Source organism: Megalobrama amblycephala, linkage group LG13 (assembly GCF_018812025.1).
Source record: "Megalobrama amblycephala isolate DHTTF-2021 linkage group LG13, ASM1881202v1, whole genome shotgun sequence".
NCBI classification, from domain to species: domain Eukaryota; kingdom Metazoa; phylum Chordata; class Actinopteri; order Cypriniformes; family Xenocyprididae; genus Megalobrama; species Megalobrama amblycephala.
The window spans coordinates 8,613,679-8,640,280 of NC_063056.1; the positions used below are offsets into that span (position 1 = coordinate 8,613,679).

The 26,602-nt window shown below is 36.9% G+C and overlaps 1 protein-coding gene across 2 annotated transcripts; it reads right to left on the reverse strand.

The window, feature by feature from the left end:
• Window positions 1-2,390: 2,390 nt before the first annotated feature.
• si:dkey-283b15.2 (neuronal pentraxin-1) lies at window positions 2,391-26,484 on the reverse strand. 2 transcript variants are annotated; one of them, XM_048153768.1, is made up of 6 exons: window positions 25,878-26,484; window positions 10,320-11,286; window positions 8,239-8,716; window positions 5,804-6,054; window positions 4,357-4,536; window positions 2,391-3,560 (listed from the first exon to the last, which is right to left on the reverse strand). In XM_048153768.1, the coding sequence occupies exons 2-6, from the start codon at window positions 11,010-11,012 to the stop codon at window positions 3,351-3,353; spliced, it is 1,812 nt and encodes a 603-aa protein (XP_048009725.1). In that variant the 5' UTR covers window positions 11,013-11,286; window positions 25,878-26,484; the 3' UTR covers window positions 2,391-3,350. The 2 variants fall into 2 exon arrangements, with proteins under 2 accessions (XP_048009725.1, XP_048009724.1); XM_048153767.1 differs by lacking the exon at window positions 25,878-26,484 and adding an exon at window positions 15,005-15,230.
• Between the last annotated feature and the right edge of the window lie 118 nt (window positions 26,485-26,602).

The window sequence follows — 26,602 nt, forward strand, 5'->3', positions numbered from 1 at the left end:
TTGAGCATGTTAAGGCCCCCAAAAAGCCCCGGAAGACGAAAAAAAAAAAAAAAAAAAAAAAAAAAAAAAAAAAATGCGCGAATTTTCGCTTGGGCCCTAAAAATGACAGATGGAGCAATAATAACTGACATGATCCATGATATCATGATATTTTTAGTGATATTTGTATTGTCTTTCTAAATGTTTTGTTAGCATGTTGCTAATGTACTGTTAAATATTGATACCATAATTTCTTACTATATTCACGGAGACAAGAGTCATGTCGGTATTGTCATTATTAAACACTTGCAGTCTGTATAATTCATAAACACAACTTAATTTGGTTACACTTTATTTTAATGTGTCCCTATTACAGTGTAATTATACATTTAGGTACTGAGTAATAATAATTAACTACATGTACTTACTATAGGGTTAGGGTAGGATTAGGGGTTGGTTTATAGTCAGTTACATGTAATTATGCCTAATTTATAGTTAATAATATAGTAAATACATGTAACAAGGTGTAAGAAGGACACATTAAAATAAAGTGTTACCCTTCATTCTTTATAAATCTCTCCAACAGTGTGTAATGTTAGCTTTAGCCCGTTAGCCACGGATAGCCTCAAACTCATTCAGAATCAAATGTAAACATCCAAATAAAAACCATACTTACATAATCGGGTATGCTGCATGACGATCACTTTGTAAAGCTCCATTTTGAGGGTTATATTAGCTGTGTGAACTTTGTTTATGCAATGTATTATAGAGTTGCGAGCTTGGGGGCGGGGAGAGCGAGCATTTAAATGAGAAGCACACTGAATCGGCGCATTTATAATGATGCCCCAAAATAGGCAGCTAAAAAAATTAATAAAAAAAAAATCTATGGGGTATTTTGAGCTGAAACTTCACAGACACATTCAGGGGACACCTTAGACTTATATTACATCTTGTGAAAAAGCATTCTAGGGCACCTTTAATAAATGGTTGTTTAAGAAATGAAAAGCTTCTCACTCCATCAATTAGGGTTAAAAGAACTGTTGCTAAACATATAACATGCTAGAAACATGATAATCATGGTAATAATGCCTATTCAAATCCAAACAGCGACTTTTTTTTTTTTTTTTTTTGGCAGGTGAATTGAATAACACTGATTATCTCTTCACCTGTTAGTGGGTGGATATATTAGGCAGCAAGTGAAAATTTTGTCCTCAAAGCTGATGTGTTAGAATGGGCAAGTGTAAGGATTTGAACGATTTTGACAAGGGCCAATGATGGCGAGACGACTGGGTCAGAGCATAGCCAAAACTGCAGCTCTTGTGGGGTGTTCCCGGTCTGCAGTGGTCAGTATCTATCAAAAGTGGTCCAAGGAAGGAACAGTGGTGAACCGGCGACAGGTCATGGGCGGCCAAGGCTCATTGATACACGTGGTGAGCGAAGGCTGGCCTGTGTTGTCCGATCCAACAGACGAGCTACTGTAGCTCAAATTGCTCAAGAAGTTAATGCTGGTTCTGATAGAAAGGTGTCAGAATACACAGTGCATCACAGTTTGTTGTGTATGGGGCTGCATAGCTGCAGACCAGTCAGGGTGTCCATGCTGACCCCTGTCCACAGATCCATGGAGGCCCCACCTCGCAACTTACAGGACTTAAAGCAGGGGTGCCCAACCCTGTTCCTGGAGATCTACCTACCTGGAAATTTTAGCTCCAACCCTGATAAAATACACCTGAACCAGCTAATTAAGATCTTCAGATAATGAGCAGGGCTGGAGCTGAACTCTACAGGAAGGTAGATCTCCAGGAACAGGGTTGGGTACCCCTGACTTAAAGGATCTGCTGCTAACATCTTGATGCCAGATCCCTGAGCACACCTTCAGGGGTCTTGTGGATTCCATGCCTCAACTGGTCAGGGCTGTTTTGGCAGCAAAAGGGGGACCAACACAATATTAGGAAGGTGGTCATAATGTTATGCCTGATTGGTGTGTGTGTGTGTGTGTGTGTATATATATATATAAATCAGCCTTACCTATTCTACTTACGTAAAAAAAACAACTGCTGCTGCGTTCGTTCCGTAAGTAGAATAGGGAAGGCGTAGGACATACAGCGTAAGCTTTTTGAAGAATACGGAAAGCAGAAGCATGTGCAAAGCAATCATCTGTTTATATAAAGTATATACAGTTGTATTTTTTTTTTTTTAAATGACCGATCGTTTCTCTAGATAAGACCCTTATTCCTCATCTGGTATCGTTTGAAGCTGCACTGAAAATGTAATTTTGACCTTCACCCATTTGGAGTCCATTGAAGTCCACTATATGGAGAATAATCCTGGAATGTTTCATCAAAAACCTTAATTTCTTTTCTACTGAAGAAAGAAAGACATGAACATCTTGGATGACATGGGGGTGAATAAATTATCAGGAAAATTTGATTTGAAAGTGAACTAATCCTTTAAGAATTCAGTTTGGAATGCAATGAAAATCAACTTCATTTAAAATATTACGCAAAAGGTTTTTAGAATTAGTCAGAAACCATGAAATTGCAATTAAAGAAAAAAATTCAGTCCCTTTATTGTATTTCATTTTTCAAATCTTTCATTTTTCAAATCTGAAAATAAGTAAATAAACAGTAAATGCATAATAAATTCAGATGCACAAACATTACAGTGGAAATTTATATTCTTTTATATCAATAACACATTTACAGTAGATTAAATAAACTGAAATAAATTACTACACTTAATCTGAAGCTCAAAACATCAAAAGTCTGGACAAGCACAGTAAAGTAAGTAACATCTGGACATTAGTACATTACAACCAGAAAAACAAAAACAATTTACAAACACAACATCGGTGCACGTGGCCTGATCAAATGCTGTCTCTGCAGCGGTGTGTAACTCTTCTCTTTGGTATCGCTGTATTTTTAGATTCTTCTTACAGTACAAGAAAATCAATCTTTTAACTTCAACTCACAGCTCAGATAGAGCCTCGAGTTTTTCTCTTTCCTATTTTTTGCACAAACATCTACATATTTAGTGTCCTCTATGGTTTTCTATCCAAGTTATGACAATATGTCATATACTTGCATCAAACATTGAATGACACCGAAGTGCCATTTATAGAATACAAATAAAAAAGTTCAGTAAGAAAACATTAGCAATACAAAACGGGTCCCTGATGAAATCCTGGAGGTCATGGGATTATTCAAGTTTCTTATGTAAACAGAAGGCAATGTTTTTGAAGTGGTATACAGGATGATTTTGCATTACAACCAGGTGACAAATCATCAGAGTGCTTCAAAACAAGCTTATTTTAAAACATTTTGCACTCTGATATTTGTAAATGGATTGTCCTTTTGCACCGTGATTCTTTACTCTTAATGACAGGGGTCAAAGGGGTATTTGGTGACCCCACCATGCAGCTCCACTACTGACTCTGACCAGGCGATGATGTCACCGGTCATATGACCACCACACGAAGCCAGGCTGTAGACGTCATGTGGTGTGAGAACATGAGACCACATCTGCACGTCTGAGATTTCTCCAACAAACGCCTGCGTCGCATCAAAACGACCTCCCAGTGTGTCCTGGGAAAACATGGATGGAAGATTTGGTGATATTATATTAGCAACACCAAACAGATGCTGCATCTTACTTCAACTTCTTATGTCTTTATTCATAAAGTCAACTTCATGAGTACAACTTTGTTGGCTTATTCATTAGCATGAAGTCTCCTAGTATATGACTTGTGATCTTGTGAAAAAGAAGTACACTTTAGCATACTTTTAAAAAGTAAAATAAATCACTTTAAAAGAATATACTTAAGTGTGAACTGAATGGAATGTTTTCTGACACAACTGCATTTTAATTGCAACTGAATTAAAATGAATTATGTAAATATAAATTTATATTAAATGCAATTAGCTGAACTTTAGAGTGCATTTTTTTAGGACTTAAGTACATATTTTTATGTAATCTCATAACATACTGCTGAATGTACTGACAAACATTTATGCTAATATATGCAAATATATTTTAACGAATCTTGTTTGTCATGTGTATATTTATATATTATATATTTGACATTGCAAAGTGCACTTTTTAAAAGTGTACTTAATTGTGTAAAGAAACAGTCATGGAAGTGTCTCTCTTTAAGTGCACTTAAGTGGCATTTGATTTCATTCAAATTATATTTTTAAGTAATTTATTATTATTATTTTTTTAATATACTAAGATTTTAAGCACACTTCAAAAGCACTTTTTTTTCTCACAGGAGTTTAATTAATTAAGTGTCAGTTCGTTTGCCACAATGCTAGGGTGTTGCCATGCAGCTGGTAATATGTTCTTGGTGTTTGTCTAATGTATGTTGTGCTTGCATGTTACCTGTTCCTGCCCCAGTATGAAGACCCCGCCAGGTTTGATGGGATGCCAGGGGGACAGGTTTTCTCCTGACCCTCTCTTCACTCCATCCTGATAGGCCTCCCACAGGCCGTCTCGCGTTGACCACGTCACACACACATGGTGCCATTTACCATCACTCAGCGAGAGGGGTAGAGGAACAGCCTGTGAACCCAAGGCAAGAAAATGTCCTCTATTAAACACAGAATTCTCTTAATAAACATTTTATTTTCTGTTGTGCTTCTCTTATTTCACCCAGAGGCAGCCTTTGCAATTCGGTTGGAAGCCCTCGATCATTCAGTCAAAAGATTCATTCAAAACACGGATTTAGTCAGTATCGAAACATCACCATGTTGCTTAGAGACACACAATGGCTCTGTGGATTTGTTTGGAACTATTTTTGTTTGTGAAATAGAGCAAAAATAGACAATGTTCTAAGTCTAAAATGAAAGTCACCTAACATTAACTTCATGTTTATTGAACTGTTGTATGAAATCAATAGGCTATCACATTTGCAATCGTGCTGATATTTGGGAAAACAGCACTCTACATCCTGTTATAACTATTAAAAACAATAACTCATACAAGGGCATTTTTTCCCCATATATCTTGAATTTTGGGGGGGCATTTTTATTAATTTTGGTGGCATTTTTGCCTCTAGCCCTGTTAATTTCCGTGATGGTGGGGGGCAAGCAGAGGCCCCTTCTGTTGCGAGGCCAGTTTCAAGTGAGCAAAGGCTGCTACTAATTTCACCATATGTCCTTAATTTGTCATATTTAAAAAAAAAATCCTTAAGAAATGTGAACTGGGGTCCTTTTTGGAATTTATTTCATAATTTAAACACAGTGATCCAAATGGGATTCAAAGAATCATCTAAGATTCAAATAAGATCCTACTGGATCAACTGAAATTCCTACCAGATTTTCTGACTTTTATTTAACACCTAGATATTATAGAATAATATTTAATAGAGCTGTCTAACTGGACAGTTAAAGGATTAGTCCACTTTCAAATAAAATTTTCCTGATAATTTACTCACCCCCATGTCATCCAAGATATTCATGTCTTTCTTTCATCAGTCGAAAAGAAATGAAGGTTTTTGATGAAAACATTACAGGATTATTCTCCTTATAGTGGACTTCAATGGCCTCCAAACGGTTTAAGGTCAACATTACAGTTTCAGTGCAGCTTCAAAGGGCTTTAAACGATACCAGACGAGGAAAAAGGGCCTTATCTAGTGAAACGATCGGCCATTTTTGAAAAAAAATACCAAGTTCATTGGTTTAGAACAACTTGAGGGTGAGTAATTTACGGAATTTTCATTTTTAGGTGAACTATCCCTTTAAAACTCTGATTGAGTCTAAGGTATAATACATATACATACATATAAGGTAATAATACTTTTTTGGTCACTTTTTACACTTTCACTCACTCTGTCATCGACGAGCAGCTCCATCGGGTTGTTGCCCCACTCAATGAGCACCAGCTCATTGGCCTGGCCTGGGACAGAGTAGGAGAAGGGCGTTCCGAGTCCAGGCCCGATTCCAGCCTTTATCCACAAACACAGCGTGAAGGAGAAGATCTCGTGCAGCAGAGTGCGCTTCACACGACCGTACATGTAGTTGGTTCGCAGGGGGAAGCCGATCTGGAAAGCTTCAGTGGATTTGCTTTTCTTTCTAGAACCTGTGGATTTGATAATCAGTGTCAAGTTTTGCATTAGAGGCAGAGTGCAGAGTTTTTTAAATCTCCTTTTCTGGTCAGATGGGATGCATTTCTAATTTCCGACAGTAGATGGCGATTTACTTTTTCCTATCATCATATTAAAGCATGCGTTACATATTCTGAGTGCAATGGCAAGTAATTGGACTAATACTGTTATAACTGTAAGTCTAATGTTTATACATTTCAGGTCAACAGTTTTAAAAGCTATTGTCATCCTCAACATGACACAAGATTAACTATAGGCTGAGTCTGAAAGCTGAAAAATGCTGCATTCAGAGGATGCTTTCCAAGGTAGGAAGGCATCAAGACACATCTGAGTCCAATGTTAGCTTCACGTCCTGTCTCCTGAGATACTGTACATTCATCTGATCGATTTGTGAAGGAAGCACAGATGTATCCTTTACTGCCTTTGGTATCCCACAATCCTGTGTGTTCCATTCTGTGACATCTGCGCTAAAAAAAATAAAGATGGTGTCTTAAAGTTGCGGTTGGTGGTCAGTTTGTGTAAATTATTTTTGACCAACTTTTGATGTCATTTCTAGAGAGAAACTGCTATTGTAGCCTATGAAATATTCACTTAGTTATCACCAAAGCTCACTCTATTTAGTTGTAGATCATTAAACCGTTACGCTGCCTCAGAAGTCTGTCCAAAATCAGTTTCGTGAGGTGCCTTCATGCACAAACGCTGCCTACAGAAGCAACAAGTCAGCTGCCCAAGCTTTCGGACACAGCCATGGTCTGCGCAATGCAATCGCTGAGACCAAAACAGATTTTCATTTGATCTTGTTTTACAGGTTTTATTTTCAGCTTTGCAAGCAGCTTTGTAAAACACTAAAACTTATAAGTTTGACTTAAAATCTGGTTTGACCAAGTAGTAGTTAGTCTTACTTTTTGGTTTTAAATTATCTTAAGCTATCTTTTTATGTAACTGACTTTAAAAAGTTACAACCTGTCTTAAGTGACTAACTTTTAAAACTTGTCTAAGCAGTTTATGCAACCAGCCAATGGACTAAGATGAAATGAAGATAATACAAATTTGTCAAGATAGATTTCTGAAATGTGTTTGACAGCTTATTTTAATACCTCATGGGACCTGTAATTTATAGTCAGTAGTTTAATTGTTAAAATGTATTTAATTTAGTTAATTCATTTTAAGTAACTATTTTCTGTATTTTTACTGTTGATTTTAAATGAATTACACTACTTCTACATTGTCTAAATACATTAAAGCTGCAGTCCGTAAGTTTTGCCTCTTTGTCGCCATCTCTGTTTGAAACCTGCAATTGCAGTTGTTTGCGGAATTATCATCTTTACGTGGGTTGCGCATCGGCACGATGACTCAGCACGGATGAATCAAATGTTTGCTGTCAGTCATTGCACCGGTGTGGATACTGTACTTCGGAATCACAGATTGTAGTCTTGAAGTATGACCAAAATAAGAATTTTCACCTGAAAATGTCATCTGTACAAGTAAGAAACATGTCTGCCACTTTTGTTCTGACCAACTAAGGAAAAAAAAGCATTACAATAAATCGCGCTGCCAATGGTGATTAAATCTAACGATTAAATCTGATTAAATCTGGTGATTAAATCTATCACTTAGCTCAGATCATGTCAAACCATGCAAATTATGATTATTGTTATACTTTGTTCTCAAATTGTTAATTTTAACAACATCAGCATTGCGTGATTGTGTATTAAGTGTGTATTAGCGTTACCTGTAGATTTCAGTTTCTGTACAGTCTAATCTCTAACGTTAATTTGTCATATCATACAATCCGCCACATACTACACATACTCACATACTATATAGCCTACTAGCTAAGTTACGGACAGCAGCTTTAAAATTTCAATGATGACTTTCAAATATTCCACCTCTGATTTGATCGCACACTGGTTAGAGGTAAAAACAGGTAATATTAGTTTAGAACAAGGTAACTGACTTGTTGCCCATCAAAGGTGGTCTACCAATCCTAATCATCTTGATCAAGGTGCTCTATCAGGTCCATTATCCAGCTGGTGTACAATCTAGAACAACTAAGGACCAAAACTGGCCAAGCTTAAGTTTTATTTGGATTCTCCAGCCTGGTCATTTAAATGCTCAAGATGAGAAGTATCTAGTGTGTTCTTTTACCACGCTCTTACCAGTGTCAGTAAGCCTGTGCTGCAGTTGACTCAGAACCGCGTCCAGTTTGCTGTGCACTCCACCCTGTGCTTCATTGTGGCCTTTTAGGTTATAAGACGACAACCTCTCAAAGCCATGTTCAGAAACCTCATTGTCATGGTGACCGTTGTCTTGGTGTCCATTGTCATGGCTGTTGTCATCATGGTGATCGTCGTCATGGTGATCATCATCATGGTGATCACTATGGTGGCTTTCATCGTGAGGATCATCATGATCGTTGTGGCTGTCGTGGTCTCTGTCATCATGGCTGTCCTCGTGATGGCTGTGGTCATGATCGTCGACATGGTGACCATCATCATCATCATCATCCTCGTGGTCACTGTGACCGGCACCGGTTAGCGATGCAGAATGGTGTTGCATCTGTTGTTCTAGAGCGTTGATCTTCCTCTGCAGGAGATCCTTCAGTGAACTTGCATAGCTGGTGGAAGTGTTTCTTGTCTGCAAACAGAATCACAGCAGTCTGAGCAAAGGCCAACACAGTGTAGTCCTATATGCTGCTGATGTTGGTAACTGCTCAAAACATCTCACCTCATATAATATTTAAATTGACAAGATGACTTTCATTACCCTAATGAAACACGCTCCCTCAATGTTTAAAAGCAAGAGAAACAGTGTCCCATCAGTTTCATTTCACTTTGACAGGCAGTTCAAATATGGTCAGACATTGGTTGTTTGCCATAATTTTTTAACCGGGAACAGTAAGAGTGTATCTTTTTTGTTGTTTAATGAAATGTTATAACACAAACTTCCATGAAGTAGTTATAATAAAATTATGCACTTTGGAATTAACTGTTGGCTGTAATAGAAAAGGTGTAGCATTTTCTTTTTTAATGAAATGATATAACGCTTATTTGAAGTAGTGACAATAAAGTTATGCACTTCTTTAGAGATTTAGGTTATCTGGATCTCATTTAGAACTTATTTACATGTACATTTCTTATCTTTATCATGTTATCCAGTAGATGTCTAGAAGAAGTCCTGGCTGGTATAGCTGTATTTAAAAAGTTTTGATAAAGTGCACACTGATTCCTTTGACTGTCCATGCAAAAAACCCATCTCTGCGAATGCATTGACTGGTTATTTCCTGCTCAAGCTAGAACATTACGGCTGCCTAAATGAATTTTTAAGCGTTTATCGCATTTTTTAGTATTATATAAAAAAATAGCCTACAGACATAAAAGAAATGCGGGACACTGCTTATGATTGGTCAAAGAACAGATAAAACTGAGAGCTACAAATACACAGGGTAACTGAGGAGAAAAACAAGGCAGAGGTGGGGACTAATCAATCAACTAAGTAAGTCAACTATAACTAAGTCAACTGAGTAGCCATAACAACAAATGGAAAGCGGGAACATAGGGAACAAAGGCACGGAAATCAAGAAATGCAAACATAAACCTAACAGTCTGAAGTGTAAAAAATCTTGATTTTATGCTTAAAAGTACTTTTGAATACTTATTTAGATATTATCTAACTATTATTTGTCAAAGTTAAAAAACCTTGCTGAGCAAGGACCTTATCACAGGGGAGATTCCTTTACCCTTGTCCATGCCGGAGCAGATGAGCAATGACACTCTTTTCTCTAAAAGGAAAATAGTGTCATTGTTCATCTTAGGTCAGTTCAGTTTTGAGTCAGTTCCATCGTAAAAATCATCAAAAATGAGTTCAATTCAGATAAAGCAGCACTGTGGAAAACAGTGATGTAATCATCCAGGGGTGCGTTTCCCAAAAGCATCGTTAGCCAACTATGGTCGCAAGTTCCATCGAACTCTATTGGTAATGATGGAATTTGCGACCATAGTTGGCTTTGGGAAATACATCCCAGCTCAGTGCATTTCCCATCCAATAGTGTCAGTACAGTCAAATCAATAATATTGATGAATATTATGTGTCCCCAACAAAGCAAGCCAGAGGCGACAGTGGCAAGGAACCCAAACTCTATCAGGTGACTGAATTGTGTTATTTTGCTGTTTATTACTGTGTATTTGCTTTGAAACAATTTGTATTATGTAAAGTGTTGTATAAATAAATGTGACTTTACCTGCAGGCTCTCTAGCCGCTCCTTTAGGGACTGAAGCATCCTGCTCATCTGCTCCGGTGTAGACGAGGCTGAAGGAATCTCCCCCGTGACATGCTTCTCGCTCAGCGAGGCTTTCCCGCGATGATGTCCTCCGAACCCATCCCCATAGTGACCCAGCTCCATTCCATGACTGCCGTGGTGACCATCCGGCGGCACCCACCCAAGGTGTGCGGTGTCAGGTGCTGTCGGGTAGGCGTGGTGGGCGTGGTGAGCCAGGTGTGCAGGTGTGTGGTGTGGGTGGTCGTCGTGGCTGCCCGTTCCACGGTTGAAGCCCTCACACAGGTTCAGTTTGGCAGTGAGCTCTCGGATAGTCTCCCTCTGGTCCAGGATGGTTTCTTTCTGCTGCACCAAACTCTCCCGCAGGTGCAGGATTGTCGCTTTTGCCTCCTCGGACATTCCCCACCAGCCGTTGCTGTTCCCATTAGGTCCACCGTGGTGTCCGGTACTGGGGCCAGCTGGGCCACCTGCTGTGGGGAAACACCCGGGATCGGCATCAGCAGGAATGGGGGTACAAATGAAACGAGGATGAGGGTTGTAGTCCGAACCTGGCATTCCAGTCCCAGCACATACGGAAAGACAGATGGCAAAGAAGAAAAAGAACGAGGAAATCCGTTCACCCGTCCTCAGTCTTGCTGTAGAGCTCGTTGGATGCATATTTGTTGAATAAATACAGCTGAACTGATCAAATTTTTTCAGGCTTATCCTTCAGTTATTTGATGTTTAGAGCTTCTGGATCTGTATCTCTCTGCTTCTTTAGACTGTTTACAGGATTGTATTTGTCCTTGTCTTCTAAATCCTGTAAAACTGTCTCTTGCTGCTTACTGTGTCTTTTCAAGCCTCCTCCTCTCCAAGGTCATCAGCCGTTCAGAGACCATGTGTATTTACAAGTAATCCGTCCGATGATCCGTCTCTTGTCTCTTCAGAGCAGCTAAGAAAAACAAAACAAAGAAAACTCTTGTCATTCCTGATGATTGTAAGGTTTCGGAAGACCTTGATTAAACCTTTGAAACATTAAACCTTGAAATACCTTTTCTGTTCTACAGAACTGATCAGCTATCCTGTAAGAAAGAAAATGTAGGGCTTTGTCTGCAGTTCAATGGATTAATAATATGTTCTTGAAGAATAACCCTGTTGATGTAGTTCATTCTGTAGGTACCGTATGAAGGTGTTTTAGCATACTTAGCATACTTTAGCATACTTTTAAAAGGGCTACTATGACATAACCTATGACAAATTGCAATTTACTGTTGTTAACCACAAGGAACAATGTTATAAATGGCACAGATACATTTTTCTACCATGACACAGCCCGACTACTATTTTCTTCATAAAAATAAAGGCACCAGCTATAACTGAAGGGGTTTGACAGCCTGATGCCACAGGAAATCCATTATAAGATCATCATCCTCAAAGAGGTTTTTATTCTCTAGTTCTTCTAAAAATCACCAATGAACTGAAGCTTCAAAGAACCCCAGCAAAACCACAGATTGATCTGAAGAACCTGTAATGTAATATCAAGAGCTCCAAAGAAGGTTTCAAGGTTGCTCCACTTGAGTTCTGCAAATAACCACTGAAGAATGTTTAGTTTGGGATGTGTGGGATGATCAGTTTAAGTTGTTTGAAGCCACTGAATTAATAAAGGACAAACATTTCCACACGCACAAGGGGATGTGTGTACGTCAGAGTCTCTCCTAATGAGGATAACTCAAGAAAGGAGTCGTCATCAAGGGTCTACAGAGGATTAGCAGGTGATCGTGTCTGTTTGAGAGAGTGTATTCAGTCTGTACTGTATCTTCTACTTGCTGAACTTTGCCATTAATTGGATTAATTAAGTGCTTGGGCTGATAGCTGGCAGGAAGGGGGCTGGACTGAGTTTCATGAGAAGAACACAGCTGAGTGTGACAAGAAGGGAGCTTGAGCTTCACTAATGAATTTATCGCAATGTTCAGTGCATACGCAAGTTAAACTCAAACCGAGAGAGTCTTTTAAATTCCTGTGCAGCTGCTGAGTTTGAATTGACAGAGCAAACAAAACACAGCATTTGAATACATTTAATGAAATGCTGTAGTTTTTAATATATTTAATTTTTCAGTAGGCCTATAAACTAAACGTTATCATATAAAAAACATAGGCTGTGGGGAAATTCTAGAAACATTACATTATATTAATAATCAATGTTTTAAGCTGTTGTATTTAATTTGTATGTGACCCTGGACCACAAAACCAGTCACAAGTCGCACGGGTATATTTGTAGCAATAGCCAACAATACATTGTATGGGTGAAAATTATTATTATTTTTTTTTCTTTTATGCCAAAAATCATTAGGATATTAAGTAAAGATCATGTTCCATGAAGATATTTTGTAAATTTTCTACCGTAAATATATCAAAAAAATTATTTTTGTGAGTGGATATGCATTGATAAGGACTTCATTTGGACAACTTTAAAGGCGATTTTCTCAAAATTTAGATTTTTTGGAACCCTCAGATTCCAAATGTTCAAATAGTTGTATCTCGGCCAAATATTGTCCTATACATCAATGGAAAGCTTATTTATTCAACTTTCAGATGATGTAGAAATCACAATTTCAAAAAAATGATCCTTGACGGGTTTTGTGGTCCAGGGTCACATATTGCAATTATAGATTATTTATTTATATTGTTATATTTACTGACTCTGATCATGGTGGAAGAATTTCTTTTTTTTTATTTTCCAAAAAATGTACCGCAAAATGTTTGCAAAATAGAGCAAAACATCAATATACAATCAATATATTCAAATATACAATGCCCTCCAAAAGTCTAGAAAGACCCCTGGGAAAGTGTGGTTTTGGACGATATCAGCATAAATCCTTATCATTTTTGGTGCAAATACATTAAAGTAACTTGGCATTATCATTGAAGACCAGCAATAATCATTTTCATTTTGATTACATAATAATGGCAATATATAGGCTACATATCAAAGTCAGACATGCCCCTTTGCCAGCTGTGATGCCTGGTTACTGGTTTAAACTTGGCCCAGGTTTGTAAAAGATTTTTTGGGTCAGCACACCTTAATAGCTTCAACAATTGATTGCCAATTAAGTTTAGAATACAATGAACCAATTAGAACCCAGTTCAGGTCAGATAGCTGCTAATGGTGGATATTTTGATGAATCGAAAATGTAAAATGTCTTTGAACTGCAATTGAGTACATTCCTCTTACTGTCATTCCAATTCAATGTCATGCTTGCTGAGTGTGGCCAATTAAATAAAATCAAATTCCTTCTTGTAAATTTAAAAGGAGCCAATTCTTCTGAATTTTGAACCCTGAATGACATATATATTCTGATTTAAATAATACTACTTGAAACCAAAAAGAAACCAAAGTGCCTTTGACCTCAGTACTAAACAATATAAGATCATTTGACTTCACCCACACACATACAGCAAGAATATCTTATTAATTAAATACATTGTGTTTTAGACCCCTCTCACACAGGTCGTGTGCTCGCGTGAACGTGTGTGCAGTAAGATCATGCGTGTCATGAGCTTAGAAAGCAAGACAGATGGCAGCAGTTGAGAACAGCGTGAAGCCGTTTCCCCAGTCTGTCTCAATCCTCACTTCATCTCGGTTTATCTTCCAGTCTAAATCCACTTGATTAGCCTGATTGTCAGGTTCGAACGAAGGCAGAACTTTAAGTCAGAGACACACAATGCAGTTTAATTCGCCTTCTGCTGAATCCATAAAATAGAATTAAACAACCAACTCTAGTCTAGTAAAGAACCATCTGGATCTTCATCTGGAACAGCAACTGGCTGAGCAAAACAGTGGCTTTTAAAAAATAATAGTAAACGTGCTTTAGTATGTTAGTCAACACATCAAAATAAGTGTACTTCTTTAGAGCACCACAAAAGATTATTTTTAAAAAATAATGATTTAATATGTAAAAACATTTCATTACAAAGTGCACTTTTTAAAAGTGTACTTAAGTGAGTTAAGAAACAGTCAATCTCTTTAAGAGCACTTAAGGGGCCTTTTTATTTCATTAATACTTTTTTTGTCTACAGTTTTTAAAAAATATATACTTTTAAGATTTGAAGTACACTACAAGTGAACATTCAGTACAATTAAGCACACTTCCTTTTCACAAGGGTATTCCAGTCTTTAAATGCAGTGTTAATAACAATGTCCACCAGCAAAACATGTAGTAACTTGTTGTCAATCACTGTCAAAAAAACTCCTCAATCATAACTTCAACAGCTGCACAAAAGCACAATTCATATAGAAAACAGCTGAAGAGTTTTAACACACAAACATCTGTTGATCAAATGAATAAATCATGAACTCTCTGAAAATAAGTAGCTAAACAATCAAATCTGCAAAGAAGAAAAAGGCAGACTGAAGTTCTCAAAGAAATGCATGTGATAAATAATGCCTTATAGCAACCCTACATAGACACTGCTCATGAAATATAATCATAGACAGTATAATATAAACAGACACAGAGAACTGGAACACATCCATCAATATCACACACTCAAGTAAAACACATAATCTCTCAGTAAAACATCAGACAATCTCCATCTCCTTACCTGAGCTATAGATATATAGATATAGGTCTATGATATCCATAAACAATCTGCTACTAATGGAGACTTACAGTAACGTTACAGATGCTGTCAGCTCATTTGTCTTGATGTGTGGACTCCTGCAGGTCTCTCTCTGTTTGTCCTGTCACTAATAAGTCCTGTACTAGTCCAACCAGTCACCAAGCAGCTTGTAAGGGACTTAATCCAGAAGAGTCTCTTTAACACTCGCCTCCCCTCCGTTTCTCTCCTCCTCTTTTCTTCCTCCTCCACTTAATTGCTTTTTTCTGTCACCCCCATTGCTAAACAGCAATTAAAATCCATTTTGTCCTGTGCACATTAACAACCCAAAGGCCTCAAGAATCTGCAGTTAGCAATTTCATGACAGTTTCACTGAAATGTTTGGGATGTGCCGCCAAGACCTTTAGATTTGACAAGTGTTGTTGTCTTGAAAGGTTGTCATAATAATCCTGTTTTACCTGTTAGAGTGGCTGATACACAGCAGGATCCAAAAGCACTAGTAAAAAATATTTTCTTTTTTATATATATAACAAAATTACATGATTATGATTATGACAATTTCAGAGAAGTTTAACTGCAAAATTAACATAAATTTTAACCTGGTTTTAACCCTGTAAAGCCTGACATATTAAATAATAGTCCAATTTTTTAAATATGGGTCAATGACGTGATGGGTCTTTTTTTTTTTTGTCCAAAGGCCTAAATAATCATAAAAAAAAACAAGATATGACATCCAAAGTATGTAAGGTAGTACAACTAGATCTCTTATTGAATCAAAAAGGTTTTAATTATATTTTGCTACATATAAATGCATTTTAAAGATTTTCAAGTGTCAAACTTTTGGACATTTGGTTTAACCGTCCAAAGGCCACTTTATTTGTGATTAAAATATCTTAAAATGTAATAAATGTATATATTTTTTATTCTGCATGATTTTATAACAGTGTATATCAACCAAGCGGCAACCTCCCCCTTTCTCTCGTGAAGCCAATACGGAAGTAACTTAAACTGCGATTCATCGACTGGCCGCTAGGGACAGGCTCCAAAAGAGAGCAGAATCTCATAGAGTCCCATGTTAAATTGGCCAAGTTTATAGCAGAAAAAAACATGTTTACAAGTTGGTTCAAATTGTGGTTTTGGTCTATACTGCTATTTTTGCCCTTCATGACAACTCTGAGGGGGGTGAATTTTTTTATAACTTATCCGTTTAAATTATATTAAGCCTTAAAGTTCTGCATAATTAAGGGCGTGGTCACTTGAGTGACAGGTATATTGCGCTGCTGTCTGTGAGCCGTCATGTTACCTCAGCTGCCGCTGAATTTGGCATCTCAGCCGTATTTGTGCTCGATTATTTTATACAATTATAAAATATGGCTTGCTGCATAATATTCGAGACTGATGTGTGTCTGTGTAGATGTGCATGCATGGGGAAGAGACACAGAACACACGTTGTTGGATCGTGGCATTGGCTGAAAGTTTTGGTTGTGAGATTTACTGCAATGACAATGGCGGGAGGATATCGAAATCCGACAGCACTGCTTGGATATTATAACTAAAACTGCTGCACTATTTTGAAAAAAATATACTTTGGACACAGGCTCATTTGTTTGTTAGATACGATCGCTGCTCAGATTGCATCCTTTCTTGAAGAACGATGACAGAGAGCAGATCATTCAGAAGAAATGTGACATGTTTTTTTGTTTTGCAATGGACATTCATATTTTACCCAAGTGCCACGGATTGGATTCATCTCGCGATCTCTATTTCATTATAAAGGTATGAAGTCCCATTTGATTTTCCATGTTGTTATTTGCACAACCAACACTACTGGTGTTGGAGCATCTATATCTTAAAAAACACCGTAGATTGACAGTAAACCTTTAGAACGTTCTGATGATAAAACTTATCTTCATTAATATTTTAGATCGTATCTTAGATAGATAGATAGCTCCTTTGCTGATAACATGGTCACGTCGAGCTAGGCAGGCGTGGTTTCAGCAACCAGTCATATCAGCTCAAACCACCTCCCCGCCTCTTTGCCCATTTTCAGTTATCCGGGAGTGACGTGCTGTGACGCGCAGCTAAGATGGCCGCGGCCTCATTTAGGCGTCAAAACTGCTGTTCAGAACTCTATGGGTGACGTCACGGACGCTACGTCCATATTTTTTTACAGTCTATGATATCAACATAGTGCAAAATGGTATTAAAATTATGTGTAGAAGTCGTTGCTTTGTTATGAGAAAGAATGTCCGGAAAAATGAATTTCATTGATGTCATTTGGAGTAACCGATATAAAGGGACCATTCTGGATCAAGTCATGCGGTCAATATCTTGTGACAGGATGTGACATCATTCAGACACCTGCAAAGGACCACATGGTCATAAAGGATAGTAACTAACTCTCTTTTAACTATTTGAAAAATTCATGTTTTCACTTCATCATACACATGTCCCGAAACATCAGGTAATTCAGGACAACCGCTATAAAACATGGAAAACTTTGTAATATTTTAAAAACTTGTACTAAATATAAAATGTTGGATTGTCCTTTTGCTAGATAGCTAGCAAGCTAACTAACTAGCTAGCTAGATATCAGCCTGAAAATATCAGGTCATTCGGTAAACCCGAAATTTTGGTTAACCCGAATGACTTTTTTGGTGGCAAATTTTGTCAAAGACTATAGATCTTATGTAGCCCCGCCCCTTTTCAGCGCTGCGCTCGTTGTCTTTTGACTTCCGGCTTGTATTTCCACGGCGATCTTATGTATTTATGAATGAACTGCTCATTTTAAAATCTTCCCGTTCTACTGACATTTGTTAAGACACCCGCTTTAAACATTATAATGCTCATGATAACTTTTGTTAACTCTACAACACGTAAATCCACTTCACCAGCTAATTATTCTTCAACAGCGATGCCATAGAAATATACAGGGCTAACGTTACCGCGAAAACAGAAGTTCAAAGACAATATTCTAAAGATGGCGGCGCGCATGTTTCTCTGGAAAATAAGGTCTATAGAATAACACAAGACGCGTCACTCGTATTGTTTTGAATGGGAGAAAGTGTAAGACGCAATATGGCGGAATAAGTCCCGCCTTCTAAATAAGAGCCAATCGCCGACTGGTAAAGTCATCGCGTTACTTCGGCGGCCGTTAGAATCACCGGTTTCTATAGAAACAGTCAGACTCGCGCCTCCGAAGAGACTCGCATTTAGGTCTGCGCATGCGCATTAGCTTGATCCAGCCTGAAAAATACATTTTTTTTTGGTCAAGATTCGAGTGTTTAGAAACTAAATTTATGAACCGGTTGTTGTTAGATTTCATTGGTGATTTCAAATATGAAATTTAATCGTAAGGTTGGCGAACAGTTTTGGAGAATTTGATGTTTCCCCATTCAAAGAGATAGGAGCTGCATGTTGCCCAGGATGACCGAGAGGCGTTTCAAAGATGACCGCCGAGTGAAATGACTTGTCTTAAAGGGACTTTGATTTTGTCCATCTTGTAATAAATGACAAAAGCAGTGTTAATTGATTATAAAAACCACATAATCTCATTGTTAACACTTAATAAATCTTCAAAATTAATTATATCTCCATTTATTATTACATTTATTTTATAGAAATCATTAAAGATTTCACAGCAAAAAGACACATGAATCAAGAGCTGACGGTGGACGTTTGTACAATTTTACTGAAAGGCATTTTACTTGCTAAAAAAAGTATAAACTATCAATCAGACGACAGAAAGCATGGAGCAGATTTAGTGCAACAGGTTTTTCAGCAAAGTTTTGATAGTGTTACTCACTATACAACTTTTTTTTTGTCTACAACTCGTTCATTTGCATGTGCACATGCTGTGTATCCACTGTCCAGGAAACTCCTCAGACTGGACATTAGGCCACATGCTGTCATAGGTCTTAACAAGATAACCGGCCTAATTAAAGTCTGAGCAGAAATCCAGCACAGCAGCCACAGAGACAGATGGACGCTGATTGAGGTCAGAGGGAATAGGCTATATGCACATACACAAAGCAGAAAGACTGAGAGAAAAGTGAACGGGACAGACTTTGGCTCACATTAGAGACTCATTAATTACCATATAGGTCTAACAATGTAACAGACAGTTCAGAGGATCGCTGTGCATAAAATAAAATGTGACAATGCACACTGTACTGTGATCATTCATAAACCTCCATTCTGTGTCAAACAAGCATACTGAAGGCTAAAAACTGGTTTACTACAAAGTTAGATAAAATTATGATGCTTAAAATGCTTCTATTTAAAAGAACACAAATGCAACTGGGACGAACAAAACAAAAGAATATAATCATCAATTATATAAAGTCACCATGAAATCAAAATGGACGATTCTTGTTTTTTAATGGAATATTGAAGTATTTATTCAAATGATTTGTGCATGCACATCATAACAATCTTTAATCAAAATAACTTTCCCTCCCTCTTGCAGCGACATCTCTTCACTGATGACGTGTTTACTGGCATGAGGGCGGGGCAACCTGTCACTCACATGAGATCCACCAATAGCAAACCACAACCATAATCAATTCCTAATGGACAAATCAAGCCCCGCCCTACATTTGTTCTTGTTTGAAAGGCAGTTTCACTTGGATATACGTCACAATAAGGAAAAGACTATCGCAACTTCTGTTTCACGTTAACTAAAGTTACTTAATGTCTAAAGTGGACTATCAAAATAAAGCGTAACCTAATATCAGCTATTGAAAACTAGTAGCTACTCTAGTACACAAAATGTAAATTCAAATTACATGGCATTATGACATAAGTATGATTATCTCATCGTTCTGCAGTCAGGTCAGTTGTGTCAAAGACTATAGATTAACACAAGACACATCACTCGTATTGTTTTGACTGGGAAAAAGTGCAACACGCAATATGGTGGAATAAGTCCCGCCTTCTAAATAACAGCCAATCGCCGATTGGTAAAGTCATCGCGTCACTGCAGCGGCCGTTAGAAGCTCTGGTTCCTATAGAAACAGTCAGACTCGCGCCTCCGAAATGAGACACAAGAGACGCGCATTTAGGACTGTGCATGCGCATTAGCTTGATCCAGCCTGAAGAATACCATTTTTAGTCGTGATTTGAGCGTTTAGAAACAAAATTGTTGAGACAGTTGTTGTCAGATTTCATTGGTGATTTCAAATATGAAATTTAATCAAAAGCTTGACAAACAGTTTTGGAGAATTTGATGTTTCCCCATTCAAAGAGATAGGAGCTGCACTTGAATGCCCGAGAGGTGTTTCAAAGATGGCCTCCGAGTGAAATGATTTGTCTTAAAGGGACTTTGGTTGTTTGTATGTGTGTCAGCTCTGGTTCTGTTTCCAGGAAGAAAGAAATCTGCTCGGCACACAGCCAGAGGTCAAAGATCAGCTCAAATGTGACTGTCCTCAAATAAGTTCACTTGGAGGTACGATACAGAGTTACTTGCAGAAAACAACTTTTATTTATTTTATTTAATTTGTTAGCATTCATTGAACTTGACACTCCTTTAGTTACACAGTAAAACAAGTCACTACTTTTTTTAGTGTAGGTCATTTGAAGCTTTCTGAATTCTCAGCCAGAACATCTGCGATACTTTTAGTTAGAGAAAACACAAACACAAAAGGAATGTAAAAAGGCTACAGAAATATTTTACTTCATTAATTACAAGTTACCTTATTCAGCTTATTTTAGAAGTAATAAGACCATGCAAGTAATTTTTACTGTAAAATACTGTAAAAAATTATTAGAATAACATTTTATTTGGTAATTGTATTATTCTGGTGGTTGTCAGTGTATTTTAAAGTACTTTGAAGTTGTGATAGAAATATTTTATGTAATGGTATTTTATGTATTTTCAACATGAAATGTACAAAAAATACAGACTAAGGATGTTCAGGTCAAAGACCATGTAGACCCAAAAAGTCTCATGATTAGCTTAGATCATTACAAACCAATCACCAGAACAAATCACCGTGAAGAAGACATTGATTTTTACTCAACTGTAAGACTTAAATGTGCATGTATCTTTCTATTCATTGAGACTCACTCGGTGACCAGTGATCTCCCGGCCATAAATAAAACTTAATTTCTGCAAAGAGCAACTTGGAAGTTGTGTCAGGTATATGCTGCGCAGCTGAGGAATAGAAGTACTAAAGAGCCTACACTCAAAGGACAACAAAAGTAACAGTTAAAGTGTGATTGAGGTAGTGATAGTACAGTGCTCAGTATAAATGAGTACACTCCCTTTGAAAAGTAACAATGAACACAAAAACAATTTCCAAAATGTTGACAAGTTTAATATAACATCTGTTTAACTTATAGCATGAAAATAAGGTTAATAATATAACTTAGATTACACATTTTTCAGTTTTACTCAAATTAGAGTGATGCAAAAGTGAGTACACCCCACAACAAAAACTACTACATCTAGTACTTTGTATGGCCTCCATAATTTTTAATGACAGCACCAAGTCTTCTAGGCATGAAATGAACAAGTTGGCGACATTTTGCAACATCTATCTTTTTCCATTCTTCAAGAATGACCTCTTTTAGAGACTGGATGCTGGATGGAGAGTGATGCTCAACTTGTCTCTTCAGAATTCCCCATAGGTGTTCGATTGGGTTCAGATCAGGAGCCACTGAATCACTTTCACACTGTTCTTCTTCAGAAATCCAACAGTGGCCTTAGATGTGTGTTTAGGATCATTGTCATGTTGGAAAAGTGCACGACGACCAAGGGCATGGAGTGATGGTAGCATCTTCTCTTTCAGTATAGAGCAGTACATCTGTGAACTCATGATGCCATCAATGAAATGCAGCTCCCCGACAGCAGCAGCACTCATGCAGCCCCACATAAGGACACTGCCACCACCATGTTTCACTGTAGGCACCATGCATTTTTCTTTGTATTCCTCACCTTTGTGACGCCATACAGTTTTGAAGCCATCAGTTCCAAAAACATTTATCTTAGTCTCATCACTCCAGAGTATAGAGTCCCAGTAGTCTTCATCTTTGTCAGCATGGGCCCTGGGAAATTCTAGAAAGGCTTTTTTGTGCCTGGGCTTTAAGAGAGGCTTCTTTTGTAGACGGCACCCATGCATGCCATTCCTCTGCAGTGTACGCCGTATTGTGTCATGGGAAATAGTCACCCCAGTTTGGCTTTCTTCTTCTTTAGGTAACTGCAGTAAACTTGCATGCCGATTTTCTTCAACCCTTCTCATCAGAAGACGCTCCTGTCGAGGTGTTAACTTCCGTGGACGACCTGGACGTCTCTGTGAGATGGTTGCAGTTCCATCTTTTTTAAATTTTTGTACCACATTAGCTACAGTATTCTGACTGATCAGTAAAGCTTTGCTGATCTTCTTGTAGCCTTCACCTTTCTGGTGTAAAGAAAGTATTTTCTTTCTCAGGTCTTGTGACATTTCTCTTCCATGTGCTGCCATTGCTGACAGCAAGAAATGGGAAGGGGTTTTAACACCCTTTTATAGTCAACTGTCTGCTGGACACCTGTGTAATGAATAATTAGACTCACCTGTGGTTGAATTCTTGTTAACTTAGACATTTGTAGTCTCAAATTTAGCTTTGCTCCAGAGACTTTCAGGGGGGGTGTACTCATGTTTGCATCACCCTAATTTGAGTAAAACTGAAAATTTTGTGCTCTAAGTTATATTATTAACCTTACTTCATTGTTATAAGTTAAACAGATGTTATATAAAACTTAGTCTTGTCAACATTTTGGAAATTGTTTTTGTGTTCATTGAGATATTGTTTAAAATGTTACTTTTCAAAGGGGGTGTTCTCATTTACACTGAGCACTGTACCTTCTTGACGGGACGCCATCACCATACTTCAGGGAACTATTGGATTGTATTGTAAGTATTCAGGAATTCAGGGAATTACCTCGAGAGACTGTAGTATTATATTAACAACTAGGAGCTGATTAAATTGTCCGTGGTGAAGTCAGATTCGTATTGAGAATTTCCACAACAAAGTACTTTACTAAAGTACTAAAGTAAATTTACATTTAATTTAATCATTTTATCATTTAAGGATCTTTTGACAATATGGGTATGGCAAACACAGGTTTTACAATATATGTAATGTGTGCAGTGTATAAAACATCTCTTTTTGTTCTACAATGTGCAGTCTGTATAAAATTATAGTAAAAACATGCAATACTGTTCAGAAATTTGCAGTAGATAGAATTTTTTTTTTAAAAAGTCTCCTTTGTGTGTGTGTGTGTGTGTGTGTGTGTGTGTGTAAAAATGTAAGTTTTTAATGAAACTTTGCTGAATGAAAGTATACATTTCTATGGTTACACTTTATTTCGATGGTCCACTTTACACATTCTACTATCTATAAGTAACTTTGCAACTATATGTCAACTGACTCATTAGAGTATTAGAAGACTGAAGTAGACTGTTAGTAGTCTGTTGAGTAAGTAGAATAAGTTGACATGTAGTTGCAAAGTCACTTATAGTCAGTAGAATGTCTGTTAGGGAGCATCAAAATAAAGTGTTAGCAGATACTAAGCAGACAGTCTACTAATACTCTGTAAAGTTACTTATAGTTAGTAGAATGTCTAAAGTGGTCCATCGAAATAAAGTGGAAAAAAAACTGCCCGCAAACAATTTATCTGTAGTGTATAGAAATATTTATCAAAACATATTCCACTTTTTGCATGTCTTTGTGCGTCTCATATGACTGAAGGCTTCATCCTCCGCGCACAGTAACGTCTCATACTGTAGCTCAGATCTGCGCTGACGGGGAGTGAAGGGGAATTAACCTCATGTCTGCGCTGACGACCCCTGAGTGTGTGCAGGATATACGGCATTATGATAAACCACTGAATCCTTCATAGCGTTACCTTAACTCACCTCACGTGTCTGTGTTTCACATAAGAAGCTGCGCTGTAAACATGTATGTATCTTTTACAATGACCTACCAAACAGTACAATACAAACACAGCGATCCAGCAGGTCACCTCACATGTAGGTTACAATAATGACCTGATGCCATTGCCATCACATACTGACACACATTCAGTCAGACTCCATCTGACCTCTCAGGCAAAGTATGATGGTCTTGTCTATACTGTATATATACACATACATATACAAAATCAGTTCAAAACAGTTATGCTGCTTCATTTTTTTCAGGATTCTTTGATGAATATAAAGTTCAAAAGAACAGCATTTATTTGAAATATATATATATTTTTTTAAAAAACTTTTGTAACATTATAAATATCTTTACTGTCACTATTGTTTGATTTAATGTGTCCTTGCTTACTTTTGAATGGTATCATGGCTTCCACAAAAATATTAAGCTGTTTTCAACATTGATAATAATAATAATTAATGTTTCTTAAGCAGCAAATTATAGACTGATTTCTGAAGGATCATGTGAGACTGAAGACTGGAGTAATGATGCTGAAAATTCAGCTAGATATATGCACATTTATTTTTTAAATTTAAATTTTTTTTTTTTTTTTTTTTTTTTTTTAATTCAGCTTTCATCACAGTAATAAATTAGAAAACAAGCATTTTTTTGTAATTACCCTTTTGGTAACACTTTATAAAGTAGTCTACTTACAAATCATTTGCAAGCTATTAGTTTATAGTTAATTCATAGTTAATATATTGTAGTCTCTACATTAATATATTAATAGTCTATATACAAATAGTGAGTTCTTCATTCATTGTCACTGTAATTAACAATTATTATTGTTTAATTAGCGCATATGTAAAGGGTTAGATAATGTAATTTTTATGCTTTGTTAACTTATTAACTGAAAGTAGTTCTCACTTTAGATTAGGTCATGGAAAATTGAAATATTTTAAACATTTTAAGGATCACTGAATATGAATGCAATTAATGCCTAATAAAGGTTGGTTTAAAGCACTTAATTAATGACATTTTCCCATTTTCCATGACCTAATCTAAAGTGAGAACTATTTACTCCTAATAACAATTCCTTTACTATGAGCTAATTAAATAATAATAATTGTGTTAGTTACAGTGACAATGAATGAGGACCTCACTTAGCCTATAAATATATTAACAATGAAAAGACTACAATATATTAACTATGAATTAACTGTAAACTAATAGTTTGTTAATGATTTATTTATTACTTTACTTATTATAAAGTGTTACCAAACTTTTGACTCTAAAATTTGTTGTTATATAATATTGTAAAACAACAATATAAATATTGATGATATATTGCCCCTGATCTGAAAACTTTCTCAAGTGACATCAAGCCCTGGACTAATTTTACTGTACATTTAAAGCAGGCTTTTCAGGTGTGATGTTGTAGATGAGACTGAATGAGTTGTTTAGGAAAAATGTTTAATCTCAGGCAGGGCGCCAACTAGAGCAACACCACTCAGTTCCTGTCTGCTGAGTTCTGAGAAAGATGAAGTCCTCACTTCAGTCTGATACAGGAGAAAGAGAGAGGGAGATGGGTGAGTCATCCGGTTACTAGGCCAGACCTGGCGAGGTGGAGCTCCTGTATCGCTTTATCTCTGTGCGTCAGTGTCTAACTCTAAGTGTGCGGAAGCAGAGGGCCCAAAATAGATTTCTGCTAAAAAACACGCACAACAAGTAAACACACAAACACTGACTGACGGACGGACCACTGAACCTGTGAAACTCAAAAGAGCTGTTGAATTCCTAAATTCACTACATTATTAAAAAAAGGCTCATATGCACAGTCATTGTTTGTCTATTGTGAGTGATTTTAATATCACAGACAATGAATCTATATTTCCTCAATTCAATAATAGAAAAGCGAAGATGTACTTGCACAGTTGTACCACTAAATTGCATAATATCTGCCTTGTTTGGACAAGACTAAGGTATATATTGTTGAAAGGTTTTGGGGAAAAAAAGTTGGGTTACCTTGTTAATCAAATGTTGTCACATGACTCTCCTTGCCATATTTTCAATTTGGTGGCTCAAACAGTGGCATGTATTATGAAGACAGAAATATGGAAAAGCATGGAAAGAAACATAGAAGACCAGTATCAGAAATAAAGTGATTCACTGATGTATTCAAATGAAACTTTCTGATTTTACTGTATCAAAAATTTTGGTGAGTAAACTTACTGTGTTAATTTAATATTGTCATGATGACTTATATTTACCATTGTGGCAGCTCAAACAGTGACATGTAGATGGAAAGAGTCACAACATGGAAGTGCAGTGCAGTGTGTGGTTTTTTTTTAATAATGCTTTTATGATACTTCACCACAAGTTAATAATTTTTTTTTATGTATTTGTGTATTTTTAAAGATATTTTCCAACATAGAAAGCAAGTTACCTTGTTTGTCCGATTTGTAGACACAATTCAAAGACTACAAAACTACTGTAGTAAAGTCTATAAGTACATAAGTCTATATAATTTGTTTTTTCCTACCTTGGTATTAAAGGATTAGTTCACTTCAGAATGAAAATTTCCTGATAATTTACTCACCCCCATGTCATCCAAGATGTCTTTCTTCAATCGAAAGAAATTAGTGTTTTTGAGGAAAACATTCTAGGATTATTCTCCATATAGTGGACTTCACTGGGGTTTACAGAAGAGGATTAGGGCCAAGCAATAATAAAAAAATAAAACCATCTCG

Excerpts from the sequence above, each read along its gene's own strand:
- si:dkey-283b15.2 (XM_048153768.1), bottom strand. The coding sequence starts at position 11,012 with ATGCATCCAACGAGCTCTACAGCAAGACTGAGGACGGGTGAACGGATT. Across the intron at positions 8,717-10,319 it reads AGCGGCTAGAGAGCCTGCAG|ACAAGAAACACTTCCACCAG; the intron begins GTAAAGTCACAT and ends TTCTGTTTGCAG. Across the intron at positions 6,055-8,238 it reads GCACAGGCTTACTGACACTG|GTTCTAGAAAGAAAAGCAAA; the intron begins GTAAGAGCGTGG and ends TCAAATCCACAG.